At 40.6% G+C, this 22742-nt stretch overlaps 2 protein-coding genes across 5 annotated transcripts in view; one reads left to right on the top strand and one right to left on the bottom strand.

Annotated features, from left to right (window-relative positions):
- Positions 1–255: 255 nt before the first annotated feature.
- On the bottom strand, positions 256–19680 carry LOC124048174 (polycomb group RING finger protein 5-B-like). 3 transcript variants are annotated; one of them, XM_046368684.1, is made up of 9 exons: positions 19528–19680; positions 18150–18478; positions 13661–13757; positions 12643–12698; positions 12441–12500; positions 11727–11878; positions 9098–9196; positions 8179–8268; positions 256–5334 (listed from the first exon to the last, which is right to left on the bottom strand). In XM_046368684.1, the coding sequence occupies exons 2-9, from the start codon at positions 18259–18261 to the stop codon at positions 5287–5289; spliced, it is 714 nt and encodes a 237-aa protein (XP_046224640.1). In that variant the 5' UTR covers positions 18262–18478; positions 19528–19680; the 3' UTR covers positions 256–5286. The 3 variants fall into 3 exon arrangements, with proteins under 3 accessions (XP_046224640.1, XP_046224641.1, XP_046224642.1); XM_046368685.1 differs by having other exon boundaries at positions 11727–11875; XM_046368686.1 differs by having other exon boundaries at positions 12441–12497.
- LOC124048173 (ankyrin repeat domain-containing protein 1-like) overlaps positions 6091–22742 on the top strand; it is a 41915-nt gene continuing 25263 nt past the window's right edge. The window contains exons 1-2 of one of the 2 annotated variants that reach the window (XM_046368682.1): positions 6091–6230; positions 11751–11900. Coding sequence is in view for 1 of the 2 variants with exons in the window: in XM_046368680.1 (XP_046224636.1) it covers positions 19207–19213 (7 nt within the window). In the remaining variant the exon portion in view is untranslated. Of the gene's footprint in view, positions 6231–11750; positions 11901–19165; positions 19214–22742 lie in introns of those variants that run through there. The other variant, XM_046368680.1, reaches the window with a different exon arrangement.

Genomic DNA, 22742 nt, shown 5'->3' with positions numbered 1-22742 from the left:
TGCAGCGGTCTAAGGCACTGCATCTCAGTATTAGAGGTGTCATTACAGACCATGGTTTGATTCCAGGCTGTTTCACAACCGGCTGTGATTGGGGGTCCCATAGGGCAGCGCACAATTGGCCCAGCATCATTCAGGTTTGGCCGGGGTAGGCCACTATTGTCAATAAGAATTTGTTCTTAATTGACTTGCCTACTTAAATAAATGTTAAATAAAAAATAAATACAAATAAAATTATGAAATGACACAAAGTTAATTCAATGAGTTCTGTATTTTGGTATTTTTGTCATGTCACATATAGAGCAGCTCTTGCATATGTACAGTTCTAATCTCTCTAGGAATGCTTATCAGGCACATTGACATTGAAAAATAGAATAGATTATTCTAAGCAGCATTTTAAGTTTGTTAAATATACAACATACAATTTCATTTTTAAAGAAAATATCTACAAGTTCTTGTTACAAAAATACATATTGTTCATTGCAGCACAGGGACATTTCAAGAATGATTCAGTCTAAACATTTACTTTGCTGACTTTTAAAACCACTACATGTGGGTTTTTAGGGAAAATAAGAGATGCCATTTCAAACAGGAAAAAGCATGTGTGAAACAGGAAAGTACACAAGAATGCTCGGCACACTCTTAGAAAAAAAAGGTGCTATCGAGAACCTAAAAGGGTTTTTCGGCTGTCCACATAAGAGAACCCTTTGAAGAACCCTTTTTGATTCCAGGTAGAACTCTTTTGGGTTCCATGATGAACTCATTCCACAGAGGGTTCTACCTGGAACCAAAAAAGGGTTCTCCTATGGCAACAGCTGAAGAACCCTTTTGGAGCCCTATTTTCTAAGAGTGTAGGCTTCAACTACAACTTTTACTTGTGGAAATTTGTAAAGACTTGTACTTTTAGGGGCTGCCAGAAATGTGTCCAATCTGTCCATTGAGTGGTTCTCTCACATAACTGCAAATGAACATAAACATATTATTGTCAGAGATCTACTGTATGCAAAGACCCAATACAAACAGAGATCTACTGTGTGCAAAGACCCAATACAAACAGAGATCTACTGTGTGCAAAGACCCAATACAAACAGAGATCTATCTACTGTGTGCAAAGACCCAATACAAACAGAGATCTACTGTGTGCAAAGACCCAATACAAACAGAGATCTACTGTATGCAAAGACCCAATACAAACAGAGATCTACTGTGTGCAAAGACCCAATACAAACAGAGCTCTACTGTATGCAAAGACCCAATACAAACAGAGATCTACTGTATGCAAAGACCCAATACAAACAGAGATCTACTGTATGCAAAGACCCAATACAAAGAGATCTACTGTGTGCAAAGACCCAATACAGAGATCTACTGTGTGCAAAGACCCAATACAAACAGAGATCTACTGTATGCAAAGACCCAATACATTGGCAAATTGCACTCCACATTTAGTTTCCTACCAAGATGACTTCAGTACCCTCAACATTTGTCTATGTACATCTCGGTTTAATGCATTCAGTTGTCCCCCCAAACATTTGTCTACGTTAGGATTATAATATCTCTGTCAAACTTGAACAGATAAAATACAACCACTGCTATGTCTGCTTTTCTTCTTTGGTGTTTCGAGGAGAGTGAGAAAAAGATAAATGGTATGTGAAGGGGAAAAAGCCTTTAAAACATTTGTCTAATGATCCATCATCAGAAACAAATGGTGAGGGTTATGGCGGGACCCTATCACGCCAGCCTGGACAGTTTTTATAGGGCAGTGATAATACATTAATGTTAAGCCATCCAGTAGGACTTCCAGTATAGTAGTAAACAGTCTAAACAAATCTCCACTATGTACAAGTGAACCATAATGCCCAATATGTTTTACATAGTGCACAAACAGACAGCTACACATTTCAGACAGTGTTGGCGATACTCCGCTTTTTCTAACCTTCTTCCAGAAAATCTAGTCTTACAGTACTCATATTGCATTATATGTGGTAATAACATCAAAATGGCATTGAAAGGAAGAATATAACTCATTTTTAGATAGGGATATGGTAGGCAGCCATAGCTTCCTTGTACTTGTATATGGGCGATTCTACAGAAGTGGTGCAAATTGAAGTCCCATCCCTCAAAATATATTTTTTAAACAGTTAAGTCTCCAAACCTAGGACATTTATTTACATCATGATATTTTCTAATTCAATCGAAGGCTAAACAATTTAGTACAGTCATTGTTTATACAGCTATTTCTATTAAGATGTGTTGTCCCAAACCCTGACTCCTAAACTCCATGTTTGAAAATAAAGCACATTTTTTTATGCTACAATTTGAATAGAACATCTTGAGTTATATTATTACATTGAAAGATACTGATCTAATTAGTAGTTTTGTTTAATTTAACATTTCTTTTTCAAATAAATGCTGTCCCTCCTGTTGATGGCACTACTGAAACACACACATTTAAAGACTGTAGAATGAATGTGCCTTAAACCATACCCTTACAAATATCACCAGGTGATGGGATTATTTTTACATGAACCTTTATTTAACTAGGCAAGTCAGTTAAGAACAAATTATTGTTTACAATGACGGCCAAACCCTAACGACGCTGGGCCAATTGTGCACCGCCCTACGGGATTCCCAATTACGGCCGGATGTGATGCAGCCTGGATTCGAACCAGTTACTGCAGTGACGCCTCTTGTATTGAAATGCAGTGTCTTAGCCCACCCCTCTCCAGCATGACCACATGGTGAGCAAGTCTGCGTGTATTTTTAAGCAGTGTCACTGCCGAACATCTAGTATAATCAATTACTATGTAAAGCACGGTTTTGCGATGTACATCTGCCCAAATGAAAGATAGCCAGCTATATGTTAGCTATGGCGATTCTTTAAAGTCCAAAATGTGTCAAAATTGTCCAAACCAAAACGGTTACGACCGAAATAATTGACACCATACAGATATATAGAGTTCTCATCTTTGTATCTGTGCCATTATGGTATCTGTGACAGCCTCACTGGTGCTATCTCCAAGTGAAGGTTTTATGCATCATGTTCTACCAACTGAGAAAGAGAGGTCCACCATGTGGGTAGTGGACAAGTGCACACTTCAGGAAAAAGTGTCAAGTATTAAGATGCATGGCCAGGAGGAGGGCTCCAACCCTCCAAGAGCCAAAACACTGACATTTGGCCAAAACGTAGACACCTTTAATGTGCTATACTGTACCCTACTATACTGTGTTATACTATAATGTACTGTGCTCTACTATACTCAAATTCATCCTACTTGAGTTTCTTACAATTTATTAAAAGGGCTCATGAACTCAAAACCACACAAATTCAGGGTTATAGCCACCTAGTGTGTTTGCTCCATGGATCTCTATGATTGACACTTGACACAGAAACGCCTGGTATTTTGCCAAAATAAAGCTAGGTAAAGTGATCATTTAAACAACTAAAAACACAATTAAATTAGATGCAGAAGTAATTCAATCAATCAACATTTCACAGAGAACAAACAAGATTATATTTATGTTTTTACTATTTTGTTATGCAAATTAAATCTGTAAATCAAAATGATCACTACTGTGCACGGTTCTCCCTTTACCGCAACTTGTTCACTATGTTTCCATAGTTACATATTTAGTAGGGTGGTAAGGAATACAGGTCAAATATGCAATACAAAGTGTACAAGTAGCTTATACAGCATGTCTACCTGACATATGTTGGAAGACAAGTTTGGGGAGAAAAAAAAAAATAGGATACAAATTCTTACAAAAATTCAGCCCCCGATTTGCACATTTTCTGTAGAATGACCCATAAGCTATAACATGGGGCTTTTTGACTCCGCTAGGCTGAATGGGGCGGCAGGGTAGCCCCATTCAGGTTGCAAGTTCAAACCCCCGAGCTGACAAGGTACAAATCTGTCGTTCTGCCCCTGAACAGGCAGTTAACCCACTGTTCCTAGGCAGTCATTGAAAATAAGAATTTGTTCATAACTGACTTGCCTAGTTAAATAAAAGGTTAAAAAAACAAGGAATTTGATATGAAGAGCGGTTTGGATTTCGCACTCCACTGAAAGAGAGACACGTGGGGAAAGGCACTACCATAGTTAAAGCGGCACTCATTAGTAGAAACAATAACAAAGCCTATTCCCCCGTCCCCATTTCAGTCAAGGCTAAGGATGGGGCTGGAGAAATGCAACCACTCAAATTTATAGACAGAGCTATGGATGCAAGAACTGACCTTCCATGATATTACAATTATAGTTTTAACCATGTTTTGAGGATATATACAGTTTGTTTACATTTACATTGGAGTAAAACAAGCTTATATTTTGGGTTCAGATTGGGCACGACAGTTGAACTAAGCTCGCGAGGCATTTATAAGTTCAATTCTTCAAGAATCAATGGGTATATATGGTTCATGTATATGGCCAAAAATGGATGTGGCAACTGCTGGTTGCCCCTTTAATGATTAAAAACAGAAGGGGAGAGGTCATGTAAGACACTAAATCCAGCATAGATAGGAGATAGGGGAAAATATTATGGGCCGTTTGCCAGTGTACAACTTTGTCTTGGAATATCTTTCTTGTGTTGCGTAACAGTGGATTACTAGTCATTTCACTTTGTATTATTCTGAACACTTTCGAGTGATGTGGCAGGTCTTCACACTTCAGTCAATTACATTTTGGTACGTTTCCAAGCATTAATACACCATGATATGCAGGCATGTTCTTAAACCCTTGTTGCGCTTTAGAAAGATATCTGTGAAACCGGAAGATATCTGTGAAACCGGAAGATATCTGTGAAACTGGAAGATATCTGTGAAACCGGAAGATATCTGTGAAACTGGAAGATATCTGTGAAACTGGAAGATATCTGTGAAACTGAAAGATATCTGTGAAACTGAAAGATATCTGTGAAACTGAAAGATATCTGTGAAACTGAAAGATATCTGTGAAACTGAAAGATATCTGTGAAACTGAAAGATATCTGTGAAACTGGAAGATATCTGTGAAACCGGAAGATATCTGTGAAACTGGAAGATATCTGTGAAACTGGAAGATATCTGTGAAACCGGAAGATATCTGTGAAACTGGAAGATATCTGTGAAACTGGAAGATATCTGTGAAACTGGAAGATATCATACAAGAACAGAATGAGATTAGAGGCAATAACGAACTACTGCATGCAGATGATAGGAAGACGTGGTCCTTGTCTCTTGTGCCAGGCACATCCATTCATTGTGTAGTCTGTCAATGGGCTGTTAGTGCAGGAGTAGTCCCACGTCTCTCTCCGTCAACCAAAGTCTATCCGTGGCCGATATTCTAGTACCATTGGGTAGGCCTGAAAGAGAGAGATGACATTGGTCACCCTGGGACAGAATCCACTACAATGGAGACAATCAGAGAGTAAGTAACGTAGACGTTCTAACATTGTAACAGCAGTGGGAATAGTACCCAATTGTCATACTTGAGTAAAAAAAAATATTATTATTATTATTTATTTTTGACAAATGAAGCATTGTGTTTAGTGAGTCCGCCAGATATGATGCAGTAGGGATGACCAGGGATTTTCTCTTTAAGAGCAGGAATTGGACAATTTTCTTGTCCAACCAGGCATTCAAAATGTAACAAGTACTTCTGGGTATCAGGGAAAATGTATGGAGTAAAGTACATTAATGTCTTTAGGAATGTAGTGAAGTAAAAGTTCTCAAATATAAATAGTAAAGTACAGATACCCCCAAAAACGACTTAAGTAAAAATACTTTAAAGTACTACTTAAGTACTTTACACCACTGCATTGTAAGAATAGCATATGAACAGTAGGCTTGCAGGGGGCCTTTCTACCTAGAACACAAAAACAACACAATCTGACGTGCTGCTTCATCTATATGGATTGTAGCTTCGTAGCCAGGATATGCTGCAGTGGAAGGAAAGGTATGAGAGCAGGGCAGAGGGAGCGCGATAAGGAGACAAAAGTCTGATGCCAAAGCAGGTGAAAGAGAAAGACACATCATATCAAGCCGGTCTATTTTTAGACAGGCCGGTAGACATGCAGCAGCGGTAGGCAGGAGACACCTACGTACAATCACTAAGAGAAGGGGAATTAGTCAGCCCACACTGACCCACTTTCTGGTCATTTGGTCCAGGGGAGGACAGGGATTCATTCTAGGCACAGAACTATCACCTATTCTGCACAGTGGGACAATCTGCCCCAGATGCCAAATTTGGTCATGTGAGGTCAGTAATACTGTCATCTGATTTTATTTTGGGTGGGGGGGGGTTCAACGTTGATTATACTACATTAAATATTGTTCTTATAAGCTAGAGGACTTTACTGCTGCCTTCCTTGGATTCTGTTCTTGGAATCAGAACATTCTGCGTAAGGACTGAGGAGTGAAGACGAGGGTATTTTAAGCTTGCCAGAACCTGTCTTTAACACTAAATTAGCAGTGTATCATTCAAAACAGGGAAATCAATTGAATGATTAAAACTGTACAGTTTATTTGGCCTTAGGGGTGTTGTATGTTGTAACTAAACCAGGGCTTAGTGCTGAATGATTAACCAAAATGTTGGTAATTTTTAAAAAACAGATTGACGGTTCATTTATTTTAATTTAATTTTGTTCTACTTTTTCATGTGAGCTCAATGCACAGTTCCTCTAGAGAGAAATCAGATCAAGCCCAAACTGTGCGATGTAGTATGGAGTTGTAGATTCCAACAGGCCAATATTCTACATAGGTTTGGACAGAAAACATGGTAATTAACTACAATGACCATAATCCATTGCGTGCCTACTTGTCCGGTCTGTGTATGGCAGACAGAGCGGGAGAGAGAAGAGGCGGATGAAGAACATGCGATGGAGAGGATAGAGAGCAGTTGTTTCGGGAAGTATCTCTACCTGAAAATACATGATCTTGGTGATTGATAATAGGTATTCAGCAGTCATAATAGTATGCCTTATTTACTGCTACTTATTTACTACTCAAAATATTGATTTTGTCAGACAGCATAGGCAGCAGCTCTATAGAGATGATCAATTGGAATGACATAATGTCATCAAATAAAACCAATGTAAAATACACAACTAAAATATTTAATTGAAGTAATGTGAATAAATTGTGGCTAATAATTACTACCATCATGGAACTTTTATTAATTGTTTTATTTTGTGTAGTTGGAGCATTCAATCCACATAATGCATTTCTTGTTTAAAATGATATTCACCGATTTCGGATTCTATAATTTTAGAATTGAACTGAAACCGAACAGACCTCAAAAAGCACTAATCGCTCAGCACTATTAAAAGACCTCTCTATTGAGCCAGTGGTGATAAGCTGGCTGTGGAAGGGTAGAGTGTCAGGCGATGAGCCCAGGAACAGGCACCCTGCTGGGGCAGCTGTCAGGGGCCTTCACTGCTTTCCTCACCTGTCTTCTTGGACGAATAGAGCAATTTATGACCTAACCCTGTGCTGCCGGATCCCAGACCTGCCTATCTAAAAGTGACAATCATGAGCAATGGAATGAGCAGCCAAGGCGCCCGGCTAGCAAAAGTGTTATGAGGTCAAGCTGAAGTGTGTTAGTTAGTTAGCCTAGCACACATTGCAGAAGACTTGGGGGCACTTAGTTTAAGCATGGTTGACTGAAGTTCAAGTGAAGATATAGTGACCACAACATAGGGCTATCTTTTGTGAGGTGAACAAGAGGAAAGTGGATTAATTGAGGAAGAGAAGCAGCCATATTTCAACAGCATTTTACCATGACCTAGCAATACCTTACAAGCCTTGCAAATGTCTCCAATAGTGTTTAGTACCATTACGACAACAACTTAAATTCACCATTCCACTTTGCAGCTTTCTTTCTTTCACGGAAGAGGCATCCAAACATGCTTTGATGCGAACCTATAGTACCAGACACATCTTACTGCTGGCCTGTAATAAGCTCTGCTAACCATGTCACTACTACTTCCTGCATCAGTTCACACAGTAGAGTGATGGTGGCATTTTAGACGGCTAACCAGCTAATCGGCTTAAAGCCAAGCACTGACTCTTATGGAGACTAGTATGACTACAGCACCGTCATTCAGCGGCCACAGCTTATCCCCTAGAGAGAACGGTACGGGGTTTAGCATCTTTATAAATGAAGGAAATGGGGGCGGGGGCATTTATATCATTGGGGGTTTACTTACGGTTTCACCGCGAAGTCTCCACCGCGTCATGTAGATGAACTCCATGGTGTGGTCTTTTCCCATGATCTCCCCGTTGCATAGGACGTCTAGCTGCAAGGGGACAGAGGCTGGTGACTAAGAATTAGACTACTATGGGATGACAGTCAGAGCACAGGTGGCTAGAGAAGAGGACTAGAGTTATACATATCTCCCTTTCTCATACTGTTCAAACAAAAGAACAAGGACTCAAATATCACAATGGGGAGAATGTGACAAACATTGTACATAGAGAAAGCTGGGTAACATGTTATAATAACTTTCATTATTTATCCATTAGAAATGTGTATGAATGTTTTTAAATGCCTACAAATGTTTATAAATGCTAGAAGGCAAAGGTAGCAATGGTACAGTCACTACTTCTAAATAGTTAGTGAAAGTGTTACTGTGTGTATAGCATCTATGCAATCTTAGTGCTCTGGAACCCACACTCTTAGAAAACAAAAGGGTTCCAAAAGGGGTTTTCCCCATAGGAGAACCCTTTTTGGATTCCATGTAGAAACCTTTTTGGAAAAAGTTCCATGTAGACCCCAAGAGTTCTACCTGGATCCAAACATGTTCTACCTGGATCCAAAAAGGGTTATCCTATGGGACAGCCGAAGAAGCCTTTTAGGTTTTAGAGCGCAGGTCTTTCCCAAAGAGCGCAGGTCTTTCCCAAAGAGCGCAGGTCTATTTCTAAGAGTGTAGCGAGAGTAAGTACAGCTTGCCTGCGAACAAGGCCAGCCCTTTCCCCCTCAACACTGAAGACACAGGAGAGGCTGCTGGAGACTGCTTTATATGAGGCCCACACAAAACTAATATTCAATAGCATGGGCTTAATATCGGTCATACAGTAGATAAATACAAAAGGGTATAGAGCACGTACAAAAGCTTAGTTTGTTACCTCATAAGAACTTGGAAGCTTTAACTTCAAGCTGAGAAACTTCTTGATTGTTCCGACTGTCACTCGAGTCGAGCAGCGTATAAATTTCTTCATTAAACCCTAGAGTGGAGGTTCAGAAGATGAATTCAACGATTCAGGCACATTTATTCAGAATTATGTGAAGAGCATGCAAATCCATACGTTTCAAAGAGCCATTTTCTGGTTAATTAATTTTTTTATTTTTATGAAAGCATAATTAAGTTCAGTTAGTGTATTTAATACTAATAGCATCCCCTTGGCACAGAGAATCATTCTATATTATACCTCAATATGAAACCATTATGATCCTCTCTCCCTCCCTCCTGCTCTCCCTCCTGCTCTGCTCTCCTCTCCCTCTCCCACCCCCTCCCCCACCCCAAACCACATATTTGCTGACCAGCTTTCAATGACAGCCCAGGAAATAAAGGATAACCACACAACAACAAAAGATCACGTGAAAGAAACGTGTTTTTCAGACACGTGAACAAATCAGAATTATTATTTATATTTTTCACAAGTCAGACACGTGGTTTTCAGACAAGTGTGAAGTTTCACAGGTACATTGTTTTACCCTCATGTGAAGAAAAAAAATCCCCACGTGACATTTGTTTTCCGCACATTTATTTTTCACATGTTTCATTTTCACCACTTCCAGCTACATCTGGTCTCCCATCCAGAGACCGACCCAGCAGTGGGATGCAGGGTGCTATGTTGCTGGAATGAATGTGCCAAAACTTGCAACTGGGAAAAAAAAAGACAGCGAAAGCAAAGGCCAGGGTAACATAACCAAAGATAGGGAACACTTCTGGGAAAAGGGAGACATTTTATTTAATCACATTGTCAGTTATTTTATTTTTTTATCACTGAAAAACATTTTTTTGCATCCATTTACAATTAATTTTGTTCTTGCATTTCAAAATTATTTCCTTGCAATAAAAACATTTTAAAAACTTTGGGTTCCTGTTTTTCGTTAGATGTCATTATATTTTGTTTGAAATCCTAAGAATTTTTGTTCTGGACTTCAGTAGTTTTCCTTGATCTTATTGGCACAAAAGTAACTCGCTGACTAGAGAATTGCACCATGTAATAAACACTATTACTCCCTGCCACAGTTTCAGTAAAAACCTGAGGGATGGGGCTGGAGAAATGCGACCACTCAAATCCATTGACTACGCTATGGATGCAAGGACTGACCATCCATGATATCAACATTATAGCTTTAACCAGGTTTTTAGCTTATACAGCGGTTGTTTACATTTACTTTTGTTTACAAACAATGGAGTAAAACAAGTGTATAATTTTGGGTTCTGGTGGGTACGACAGTTGAACTAAGCTCATTTATCCGTTTTATATTTAAGAATCAATGGGTTCAGATGATTTACTTAGAAGTCCAAAAATGTATGTGGCAACTAAGGATTGCCCCTTTAGCAAGCAGTGACCTTCATACAACAGAACTATGTCTCCGTTTCAACCGGATCAATTAACCTGCCTACAACACATTTATTCTGTCCACTGTTCTGCGAATGTCTTGCAAAATCGTTCCCTTGTCCCGCATTTGGGCTGTTAAGATGTGGTCACCTGTTCCAGATTCAGGGTTTTCCTTTCATATGTCAAGGTAGCACGTTAGTAGGTGGGGTGCACCGATCGGTATCACCTCATTAGTAAGTACGCGTTACAACAGTGCTGGCTTGCCCATCTCGTTAGTCAGAAGGTGCTAGCCCAGGTGGTATTTAAGAGTGGCTGGGCCAGTGCTCCGGTGGTTCTTGAGAGAGTGGGAATGAGAGATGTTGGAAGTGCTTGAACACGGAATAGCACTTCCTCTTTGAGTGTGATAAAAACAAAAGCCTTTTATCATGCATTCTCCCCTTTGGTTTGCTCAACTTGTCTTTAGCTCCATATTATAACTTGGTGTGGGTTTTTATTTTGGTTAGCCTTTTCTTGGACAAATTTAGTGAGTATGGCCAACGTTAAGTGGACAACCCCCGTGAGATTCTTTGAGAACCCCTACTAAAACCCAACTGTATCCGTTTTTTGGTTTTGTTGTCAGTGATTTGCTTTGTTAATTCCCTTTGTTGTGAGCGATATTTTGAGTTTGTAAGGAGAATAACATTATTTCAACCCCACATGTGAAAGTGAGTTTTTCACCAGCATTTTACATGTGAAACTGCAAATGTGATTTTCATGTGAATGTTTTTCACATGTAAAACTGCATATCCAATTTTCTTATGAGGTGAAAACATGTTATTCTCCTCACACGTGAAAAAGGTGGCGTTACCATGTGAAATCTAAATTGAAAACAGTAAATACGGTTTCACGTGAGAAATTTAAGCTCAACGTGAAAAACAGTCATTTCACACGTGAAACTGCTAATTTAACACGTGCTTTCTTTGTTGTTATAAGGGCACAGCATCATTGTCTATCTATAATCTATTCAACTCACATTCTGAGAGGTTAGACAGTTAGAAGGACATAAAGGACAGTTAGAAGGACATAGTTGAAAGGACATCAACCTAAAAAAGTGGGAGGAATAATGTTAGGGAGACAGGGAAGAGGGAACAGAAGAGAAAAGAACAGAGCAGCAGGGAAGAGATACCTCTCCACCATGACTTACCTTAACAACGCTCTCTCCCACCAGACTGTCTACGCAACAGCAGCCAAGACAGATGGCTATCTGCGGGTCACTCCTGTGGTAGTCTCCATCCCCACCACCACCACCATCATCGTCGTCATCCAGCCTGGATCTCTTCGATCGGGGGCCGTCTTCTATGACACAATAAATGGATAAGTATGTTACGTGTGAGCAAGAGAGTATACAAGCTTGTTTTCCTTGAATTCATAGAAAACTGTGAAAAGAACATTCACAATAGGGCGGTTTTGATTGATACCGATGTCTTTCGCTTTTCACCTAGAAATGCAAGATCATAAAAGGCCTTTGGGACAAACTGTCGATCGTCATATTGCCATGGGGATGGCATTTGCGTCTGGTGGACCGAATCCATCCATATTTTTAGTAATTCTGTGGTTTCCATGTGATTTGGACATCATAAACAGGGGGATCTTATCAATGCCTTGTAGAGAGTGCTGTTAAAACGTCCCCCTTCCTCCTCCCCTTCTCTCAGCCACCTACAGTCACTGCAACAATGCAACCTGAGTCACAACTCCTCTCGGTCTTTGTCTGCTCACTGATCTCTCCCCACATAGAGTCTCCTTACCCATCGCCTCAATAACCAATCACAGCCCACCTCTGCCCACCCGAGTGGGTTCATTCTGGTCCCTCCTGAGGAGGGTCTTGGTCTTCATGGATACACTAACGCAGATCATTTACCTTCTCCATTCTCCTTCCACTTTCGACTCCTCCAGAACTCGATCTCCTGCTGTTGTTCTTCTAGTCAATAAACAAAAAGGAGGACATATGAATACACAGGGTAGGAGTTATATCATTCAGGTCAAGTAGAAAACAGCTTGGCCTACGATCAAATGCAAGATTTATATCTGATGTTGGTGGATACTAAAATGACATCACTCACTTTCTCTTAGCCCAGGAACGAGTTTGAAAATGATTTCCTCTAAAGTGTTGTCCAACCTGGTGATAGAATGAGACGTAAAGGAAGAATAAAAGTACACACACTTATTCCCAGACATTGCATCTGTGGGCTGGGCACTGGGTGAGGTCTTCAGCTGTAACCTTGGCTCCAGAATGGTGTCCAGCTGTTGCCTGGATCTCACTCCATCCTCCCCCAGCCCAGCCCACACCAGTCTTACCATCTCACTCCATCCTCCCCCAGCCCAGCCCACACCAGTCTTACCATCTCACTCCATCCTCCCCCAGCCCAGCCCACACCAGTCTTACCATCTCACTCCATCCTCCCCCAGCCCAGCCCAGCCCACACCAGTCTTACCATCTCACTCCATCCTCCCCCAGCCCAGCCCACACCAGTCTTACCATCTCACTCCATCCTCCCCCAGCCCAGCCCACACCAGTCTTACCATCTCACTCCATCCTCCCCCAGCCCAGCCCACACCAGTCTTACCATCACACTCCATCCTCCCCCAGCCCAGCCCACACCAGTCTTACCATCTCACTCCATCCTCCCCCAGCCCAGCCCACACCAGTCTTACCATCTCACTCCATCCTCCCCAGCCCAGCCCACACCAGTCTTACCATCTCACTCCATCCTCCCCCAGCCCAGCCCACACCAGTCTTACCATCTCACTCCATCCTCCCCCAGCCCAGCCCACACCAGTCTTACCATCTCACTCCATCCTCCCACAGCCCAGCCCACACCAGTCTTACCATCTCACTCCATCCTCCCCCAGCCCACACCAGTCTTACCATCACACTAGTCGGGTGGACAACTAAAGGGTGTAAACTCAGATCTGCCAAATTCCGGCTAGGGCCAGTTCAGTAGTGCAAAGGCCAGCATGTTTTTACTTTACTGATGGTAATCTATTCAGTAGCATTCATTCATTATCATCCTGTGATTCTTAATAGGGAAAATATAAATGCAGATGGGATTCTGTTAGATGTAAAATTAGGTGTATTACCTTAACATCTCTCGAGGGTTGGTTTCATGGACTTGGATGCCACATTTGGGGCAGTCGTTGCTGTCTTCAAAGTGTTGGACGATGCAACTTTTACAAACTGTTGACAGATGAAAGGAGAGAGAGACAAAGAATGGTTGATTTTCTCCAAATACAGACCTAAAGGAAATATGGATTTTTATCACACCATTCAGGTGGCAAAGAAATGCCAAGATGACTGCAGTTTCTCTTTTCACATCCATTTCTCTCCAATAACCTTCACAATAAAAGGATTATGTGTTGAAAACCAGAAGGAATAGCATTCTAATTTCTAAAGTCTGAACTTGATACCCCGTCAGAGTATCTGTTGAGCCTCGAAGCATGACTAAAAACTCAGTCCTGCAGTTGAAATTGAAACTGTTGACAAGCAGGGAGATAAGGAAGTAGTGGGTATAGCCTGGCCGGTTCTAGATGCATCCATCACACTGTAGCCAATACGACAGAACACACAGACACACAGAAACAGCGTCAATACCACAACACACACACACAATAATGTATAGCTTTATCTTTCTTTGAAGAACACCTAATCCGATTCCATGCAATACTGAGCGGAGGATTAGGCCTATATCCTAGGATGTGACGTCACCAAACATCAGAAAAAAAATACAAAAATAAAAAATTAGATCAGCAATATCTGGCACAAGAGCAGAAATATAGGGCAGTCTGCACTCTAGCAATTTCCATGTAAACAGTATATGCTTATTCACTATGCACTGGCCTATAGCCTAGATCAACGTATAGTATTATAGGGAGCCATGATTACGTTCCATCTCAAAAAACAGATAAAGCAACACGTTACGGCGACACTCCCCCATGTGACCTACTTGTTGTGTGTATACAGTGCCTTGCAAAAATATTCGGCCCCCTTGAACTTTGCGACCTTTTGCCACATCGCAGGCTTCAAACATAAAGATATAAAACTGTATTTTTTTGTGAAGAATCAACAACAAGTGGGACACAATCATGAAGTGGAACGACACTTATGGATATTTCAAACTTTTTTAACAAATCAAAAACTGAAAAATTGGGTGTGCAAAATTATTCAGCCTCTTTACTTTCAGTGCAGCAAACTCTCTCCAGAAGTTCAGTGAGGATCTCTGAATGATCCAATGTTGACCTAAATGACTAATGATGATAAATACAATCCACCTGTGGGTAATCAAGTCTCCGTATAAATGCACCTGCACTGTGATAGTCTCAGAGGTCTGTTAAAAGCGCAGAGAGCATCATGAAGAACAAGGAACATACCAGGCAGGTCCGAGATATTGTTGTGAAGAAGTTTAAAGCCGGATTTGGATACAAAAAGATTTCCCAAGCTTTAAACATCAAGGAGCACTGTGCAAGTGATAATATTGAAATGGAAGGAGTATCAGACCACTGCAAACCTGGCTGTCCCTCTAAACTTTCAGCTCATACAAGGAGAAGACTGATCAGAGATGCAGCCAAGAGGCCCATGATCACTCTGGATGAACTGCAGAGATCTACAGCTGAGGTGGGAGACTCTGTCCATAGGACAACAATCAGTCGTATATTGCACAAATCTGGCCTTTATGGAAGAGTGGCAAGAAGAAAGCCATTTCTTAAAGATATCCATAAAAAGTGTCATTTAAAGTTTGCCACAAGCCACACCAAACATGTGGAAGAAGGTGCTCTGGTCAGATGAAACCAAAATTGATCTTTTTGGCAACAATGCAAAACGTTATGTTTGGCGTAAAAGCAACACAGCTCATCACCCTGAACACACGATCCCCACTGTCAAACATGGTGGTGGCAGCATCATCATGGTTTGGGCCTGCTTTTCTTCAGCAGGGACAGGGAAGATGGTTAAAATTGATGGGAAGATGGATGGAGCCAAATACAGGACCATTCTGGTAGAAAACCTGATGGAGTCTGCAAAAGACCTGAGACTGGGACGGAGATTTGTCTTCCAACAAGACAATGATCCAAAACATAAAGCAAAATCTACAATGGAATGGTTCAAAAATAAACATATCCAGGTGTTAGAATAGCCAAGTCAAAGTCCAGACCTGAATCCAATTGAGAATCTGTGGAAAGAACTAAAAACTGCTGTTCACAAATGCTCTCCTTCCAACCTCACTGAGCTCGAGCTGTTTTGCAAGGAGGAATGGGAAAAAATGTCAGTCTCTCGATGTGCAAAACTGATAGACATACCCCAAGCGACTTACAGCTGTAATCGCAGCAAAAGGTGGCGCTACAAAGTATTAACTTAAGGGGGCTGAATAATTTTGCACGCCTAATTTTTCAGTTTTTGATTTGTTAAAAAAGTTAGTAATATCCAATAAATGTCGTTCCACTTCATGATTGTGTCCCACTTGTTGTTGATTCTTCACAAAAAAAAATACAGTTTTATATCTTTATGTTTGAAGCCTGAAATGTGGCAAAAGGTCGCAAAGTTCAAGGGGGCCGAATACTTTCGCAAGGCACTGTATACTGACATGTATGTGTAACTGATAGATGCGCACACACACACGTTACATGTTAATGTTTTTAAACGTACGTACAGTGACTTCGGTAAAGTATTTAGAGCCATTGACTTTTTCCACATTTAGTTACATTAGTCTTATTCTTTCTTATTCTTTCAAATTTCATGATATCCAATTGGTAGTTACAGTCTTGTCGAGAGCTTAACCCAGAAGCCAGTCTGTGTCGGAGGAAACGCCGTACACCTGGCAACCGTGTCAGCGTGCACGGTTGCCAGGTGTACGGTGGTGGTGGTAGTAGCATCATGCTGTGGGGATGTTTTTCAGCGGCAGGGACTGGGAGACCAGTCAGCAGCGAAGTATCGATGAATGGAGAAAAGTACCGAAAGATCCTTGATGAAAATCTGCTCCAGAGTGCTCAGGACCTCAGACTGGGGCGAAGGTTCACCTTCCAACAGGACAACAACCCTAAGCACACAGCAAAGACAACGCAGAAGTGGCTTCAGGACAAGTCTCTGAATGTCCTTGAGTGGCCCAGCCAGAGCCTGGACTTGAACCCGATCGAACATCTCTGGAGAGAACAGAAAATAGCTGTGCAGCGATGCTCCCCATCCAACCTGACAGAGCTTGAGAGGATCTGCAGAGATTAATGGGGAAAAACTGTCGCCATTGGCGTCAGCTAATGGGCATCCTAATAAAGTCAACAACAACAAATAAACAATCCTCACATACATCCATCTGCTGTCTTAATCAACCAATACTATGTCAGAACAACATGTCACATGTTCTTTCAATAGCCAGCACACCACGGCACACACTTGTTTCCATTAAAGTTCGAGTGTTGAGTGTTGAAAATGTATGTGAGCTAGAAACACTATAGTGGAATGCATTGGACGATTGTTTGTTAAATGTGTCAAAGTGGTTATAATTGTCCCATATAAACTAAAGTATAGCTGTTTAATTGCATTCTGACTACTGTATTTTTTATTTTAAAATGTAACTAGGCAAGTCAGTTAAGAACAAATTCTTATTTACAATGACAGCCTGCACCGACCAAACCCTAACCCGGATGACACTGGGCCAATTGTGTGCCGCCCTATGGGACTCCCAATCACGTCCGGTTGTGATACAGCCTGGAATCGATTCTGGCTATGTAGTGACGCCTCTAGCACTGAGGTACAGTGCCTTAGACCGCTGCGTCACTCTGGAGGTTACAATGAAATAGCGTAGACTAATAACATGTCTTTGATTTGCTGGGGATCTCCAAAATATACTGACATACACAGGGAAAGCAATCATAAAACAGCCAAACCATGCTGTACTAAGCAGCTGCTGATATTTTTCATTAGGGCTAGGGTTCAATCTGACTTCTATGACAGTAAAGAAGTGACTTTGGCTTCAAACAAACTGGACCCAAACTGCTCATCCTGTGTGGAGGATATTTGTTGTCATGGTGACTGAACCCACTGATCACTTGAGATGTGTCATTCCTGGAAGTGAGCTTTTGCATCTGCCGTTCTCTTCCAATAAAACATTCAGTTCAGATGGAGAGGGCAGAAATGGAGAAGGAGACCATGTAATATGATATGTAAATCATGTAGGATGACACAGAGGAGATGGACAGAGCGCGCTCTTGACATTCATAGCACTGTGACTGTGCAAGGCCATTGTATAAAACAACAAATAAAACAGCCAACTGATTCTGCGAGCTCTAAAATCCCAGGCACCTTTTAGTGGTGCCATAGATGCCATCTGACATTTTATTAAATGTCCATACTACACCAAAATAAACAATCATTTCTAGTAGGGGCTGTTCGATGTAATGTATATCTAATAGAATACACAAATATGCCTGGATATACTGTAACCTATGCAATAGTGAAATTGTGTTTTTCTGGTATAGCCTACATTACATGATGCCATGATGATTGTGGCACCTGAGAGAGAGAGAGAGAGAGAGAGAGAGAGAGAGAGAGAGAGAGAGAGAGAGAGAAGGGGGGTGGTCTTACAGGTGTGCAGGCACTCTGTCACCGTGGTGGGCTTGATCAGGTATCCTTTGCACACGTAGCATGTGATAAAGTGGTTGAAATCCTTGACCAGGTGCTTTCTCGGTGAGGTCATCTTGGACCAGAGCAGGAGTGGTGATGAATGGGAGTGTTGTGTATTTGGGGGAAAGGAATGATGAGAGGATGGGGGCTGGAGGTCAGTGTTCACAGGACTTTCTGCAATGATCCACACTGTTGGGTTTTCCCCTTCAGTCGCTTCATCTTAATTCAGGTTTCCCCTCCAGGGAGATATCAAGTGTGCTGCGTTTTCATCTCTGTGGTGCTGTGGGTGTCTGTCAATTAAAGTAGAAATCAGTGTTATTTGGGTATATCCCATGCTACACGTATGACATGGTTATGTCAGAAATATATCAACTTCATTGCAAAGTTGCATTAGTTTAATGAAATTGAATAAACATGTACCAAGGCATCACTTCATCTTCTACATATTGGACAAAAACAAATGGATACAGGTGAATACGTGCGTTTCACCTTTATGCCCCGCCCCCTCGATGTTTTCTTAGCATCGAAAGCAACTTCAGTTCCTTCCAAAGATTGTTATGATTTAAGTGTTTAATCCCTTAATAGTAACAGTAATATAATGGAAATAGTATTTTGGAATCCAATGTTTGGAGACTACTTTGATTAGCCTTTTCAAGCGGAATGACACAATGTATCGAGAACAATATGTACCCATTGGACGGACTTGCAAGATATTTTCGCTGCAGGATCATTATGTTTAGTTGCATGATCCCAACGTTGTTTATAATAACAGTTCAGAGTTCAGGCATTGACTAGCTTGGGTAGGCTATGACTAGAATATTCTGAGAGGAAATGTCATATGATAGAATTGTCACAGATTTGATAGCAAAAAAAAATCGTCAACACGCAGCAAAGAAATACATCGAGGATGGTCCCCTTTACAGTGACACAATTGTGTCTTATGTCCCTCTCATCATCATCACCAGGAAATCATACGCGTCATTCTTTGCGTCACCCACGATATTGCGCGAACAACACTATGGATGGTGAGTTTGACATAGTAGGCTACATACCCTGAAAAACTGACTTAAGATTTAAGTTGCTGCCATTTAAGTCGTGTAGGCAAATTGTTGGGACCGTACACCGTTACGTCGATCACTAAGATATAAAATAAACTAACGCCACGGCACACACTTGACTAAGATCAAAAAGCACATGTCCATAACTTGATAGCCCATATGACACATGATCGCATTCCCAACCCACCCAAACTTTACTATCACAGCACCTACCGGAAAAGGATACGAACAAGCATCGCTTGCTCGGCTTCTGAGTATCGAGTAGTAAACGCATTGCTTACCTTCCAGTTCAAGGCTCCATGGTCGAGATGGTGTGATCTTATCCGATAATTATACAACCTACACGCCGTATGGTGTGCGCACCGACGTTACATTAAAGTAGCGCTGAATACGGAACTGGTTTCAGAATATAGGCTAGATGATAGGAGAGAGCGGCGGAGGAGGATCCAGCGCTTGTTTACGCATTGCTGCTTTATTTTCATTCCACCACAGATACATTCTGATTGGACACAAACTAGGACGCAGCCTTCAATTAACAACTTCTGTAGTCCAGTAAAATGTTGTCTATAATATGATTAACACAAACCACTGGGCACACAACTTTAATTCAACGCGGAAAATGTTGGTAATATTAGGTTGAGAAGTTAATCAATGAGATTTCCGCCTTTATTCACGACTCAACAACAGCCAGGAGTTTGTTGTATTCCTAATGTGTTATCACTATGCTTTCAAGAATCTAAAAGCACAACCAAATTCCAAACAATGTCTGATTTTTTGGTTTAGTTGTCATATAAATGTGTTAGCACTGCGCTTTCAACTTTTTAAACGAACAAGAATGTCCTAATCGGAATTAAATGTCAGATATTTTGTATTTATGCTAAAACTCAATGAGTTGTTACAGTGTTTCATATACTAGAACAACCAACCAAATGGCCTGGATTGCAGTTGAGATTACATTAAAAGTACACAGTGCAAGTGTGCGACCTTTGCATGTCATCTGGAATATGCAAGCGTTCTATGATGACATAAGAAGACATTTATAGTTAAGGTAACCTCAAAATGTGGCCATGGATACGTTACTCATTTAAAGGTTGAATAAATACTGTTACGTTAGTTTGTAAAATAGCCTTAACTGTAGGCTACTTATTGTATTACAAAAGTATTATTGAATTGTGTTTGGTTGTCAATGCAACCAAATATCAACATTTAGAGGACATGTAGATCTAATGCTTGGATAGTTTCATCTGAGACGTTTCTTTAACTTTTATTTTTGGTTAAGTTTGACATGTGAATCCAACATATCATTTGTTAACTTTTCGTAAAGTTAATAGGCTGTATTTTACTGTATTGAAAAAGTGATATTGAATTGTGTTTGGTTGTCAACGCAACCAGATATCAATATTTGAAGGACATGTATCTTTTGTGCCACTGACAAAGTCTGGCTTTAATTCCATCTAGAAATTAGTAATTGATATGTTGGATTCATGTCTCCATTGCAACAAAAAAATCTAAGTAATTTAAAGTTTTGTTTGATTTAGTCATATTCTTTCATTTAGATTTTTGGTTGAGAAGGAGAATGTGAATCCAACATAGAGAATTTGTAGACAAATTGGAATTAAAGCCAGACTTAAGTCAGTGGCACAAAATATACATCTCCTTCAAATGTTGATATCCATTTTGTCTACAAATTAACAATTGATGTTGGATTCACGTATCCATCTCAACCATAAATCACTCCGCCATTTCCTGTTTGCATAAATTCTGATAGTTTGCCTAATTTCAGGTTTTGTGACAACAAGCAAGTACAGTGTAGAGAATCATTGTACCATTTAACCACTGTGGAATATATTTTCAATAACCAACAATATTGTAATTTCAGCTGTTTGAAGCTGGTGTACAAAAGTAAAAGATGCAAGAACGAAACTTAAGAACGGGGAGCATAGAAATAGTGCACATAGAACAGATGTACCGCTTCTTAGACTTGCTTTCAATTAGAATGACAGATATATAACACACATCTCTATGGGAATTTGGCCAGGTTGCCCAAAAAGTTACATACAGTATTGTGGCTTTAATAGGACTAAATCAAATCAACTTAGGTTTTTGGTTGAGATGGAGACGTGAATTCAACATATGAATTATTAACTTGATGATTACATTTGAAATCAACCAAACCTTGAAACCATAGGCCTATATGTTTTGTATATTTTTTGTTGAACCCTGGGTTGAATAGAAACAATAGATGTTAATGACTTCACAAAATGATGCTACAGTATATAGGCCTAAATAGTCTCATTGATGATATATTATAAGTATGGTCCCATTTCATTTGCTCTGTTTAACCTACCCTTTGGTGACTTCGATAGCAACAGTGAGTCTATTTAGTTATTAAGAGATGCCTCAATAATCATTCTCACAATAGCAAAATGGAAGTAGTCAATGACTAATATCAAAGCAGTGCTTGGTTAAAACCCTGGATGGGAGACCAAAGGGATAGCTATAGATACATCAACTCTCCAGTAAGAGGTGCTGTCCAGCCTGTTGTATTTGGTTCTGATAGTGGATATAACGTTGAAGATCTTAAGTTGTTTCAAAGGTACAAATTCCACATATTTTATACAAGGTTTGCCTATGTTGAAAATTGGTTACCATGATGACATAATACATTTCACCCTCAAAACAACAGTTTTGTTGGTTACTTTTTGCAAATCCAATGTGTTTTTCACAGTATGGTGACAAATTATGTTTAAACAACGTTAATTCAACCAGTTTCAGCCTTGGGTTCATCAACCGAGTATCAACCGAGAGATACTTCTGGCGCCGACAGAGATGGCCGTCTCGCTTCACGTTCCTAGGAAACTATGCAGTATTTTTTTTTTTTTAGGTGTTATTTCTTACATTGGTACCCCAGGTAATCTTAGGTTTAATTACATACAGTCGGGAGGAACTACTGAATTTAAGAGCAACGTCAACTCACCATCATTACGACCAGGAATATGACTCTCCCGAAGCGGATCCTGTGTTTTGCCTTCCACCCAGGACAATGGATCGGATCCCAGCCGGCGAACCTAAACAACGTCGCCGTAAAAGGGGCAAACGAAGTGTACTTCTGGTCAGGCTCTGGAGACGGGCACATCGCGCACCACTCCCTAGGATACTACTTGCCAATGTCCAGTCTCTTGACAACAAGGTTGATGAAATCCGAGCAAGGGTAGCATTCCAGAGAGACATCAGAGACTGTAACGTCCTTTGCTTCACGGAAACATGTCTCACTCGAGAGACGCTATCGGAGTCAGTGCAGCCAGCTGGTTTCTTCACGCATCGCGCCGACAGAAACAAGCATCTTTCTGGTAAGAAGAGGGGCGGGGGGGTATGCCTTATGATTAACGAGATGTGGTGTGATCACAACAACATACAGGAACTCAAGTTCTTCTGTTCACCTGACTTAGAATTCATCACAATCAAATGGCGACCGCATTATCTACCAAGGGAATTA

This window comes from Oncorhynchus gorbuscha, linkage group LG11, assembly GCF_021184085.1.
Source record: "Oncorhynchus gorbuscha isolate QuinsamMale2020 ecotype Even-year linkage group LG11, OgorEven_v1.0, whole genome shotgun sequence".
Lineage (NCBI taxonomy): Eukaryota > Metazoa > Chordata > Actinopteri > Salmoniformes > Salmonidae > Oncorhynchus > Oncorhynchus gorbuscha.
The sequence above is the reverse complement of the archived record's forward strand: the minus strand, read 5'-3'. Positions and strand labels throughout refer to the sequence as shown.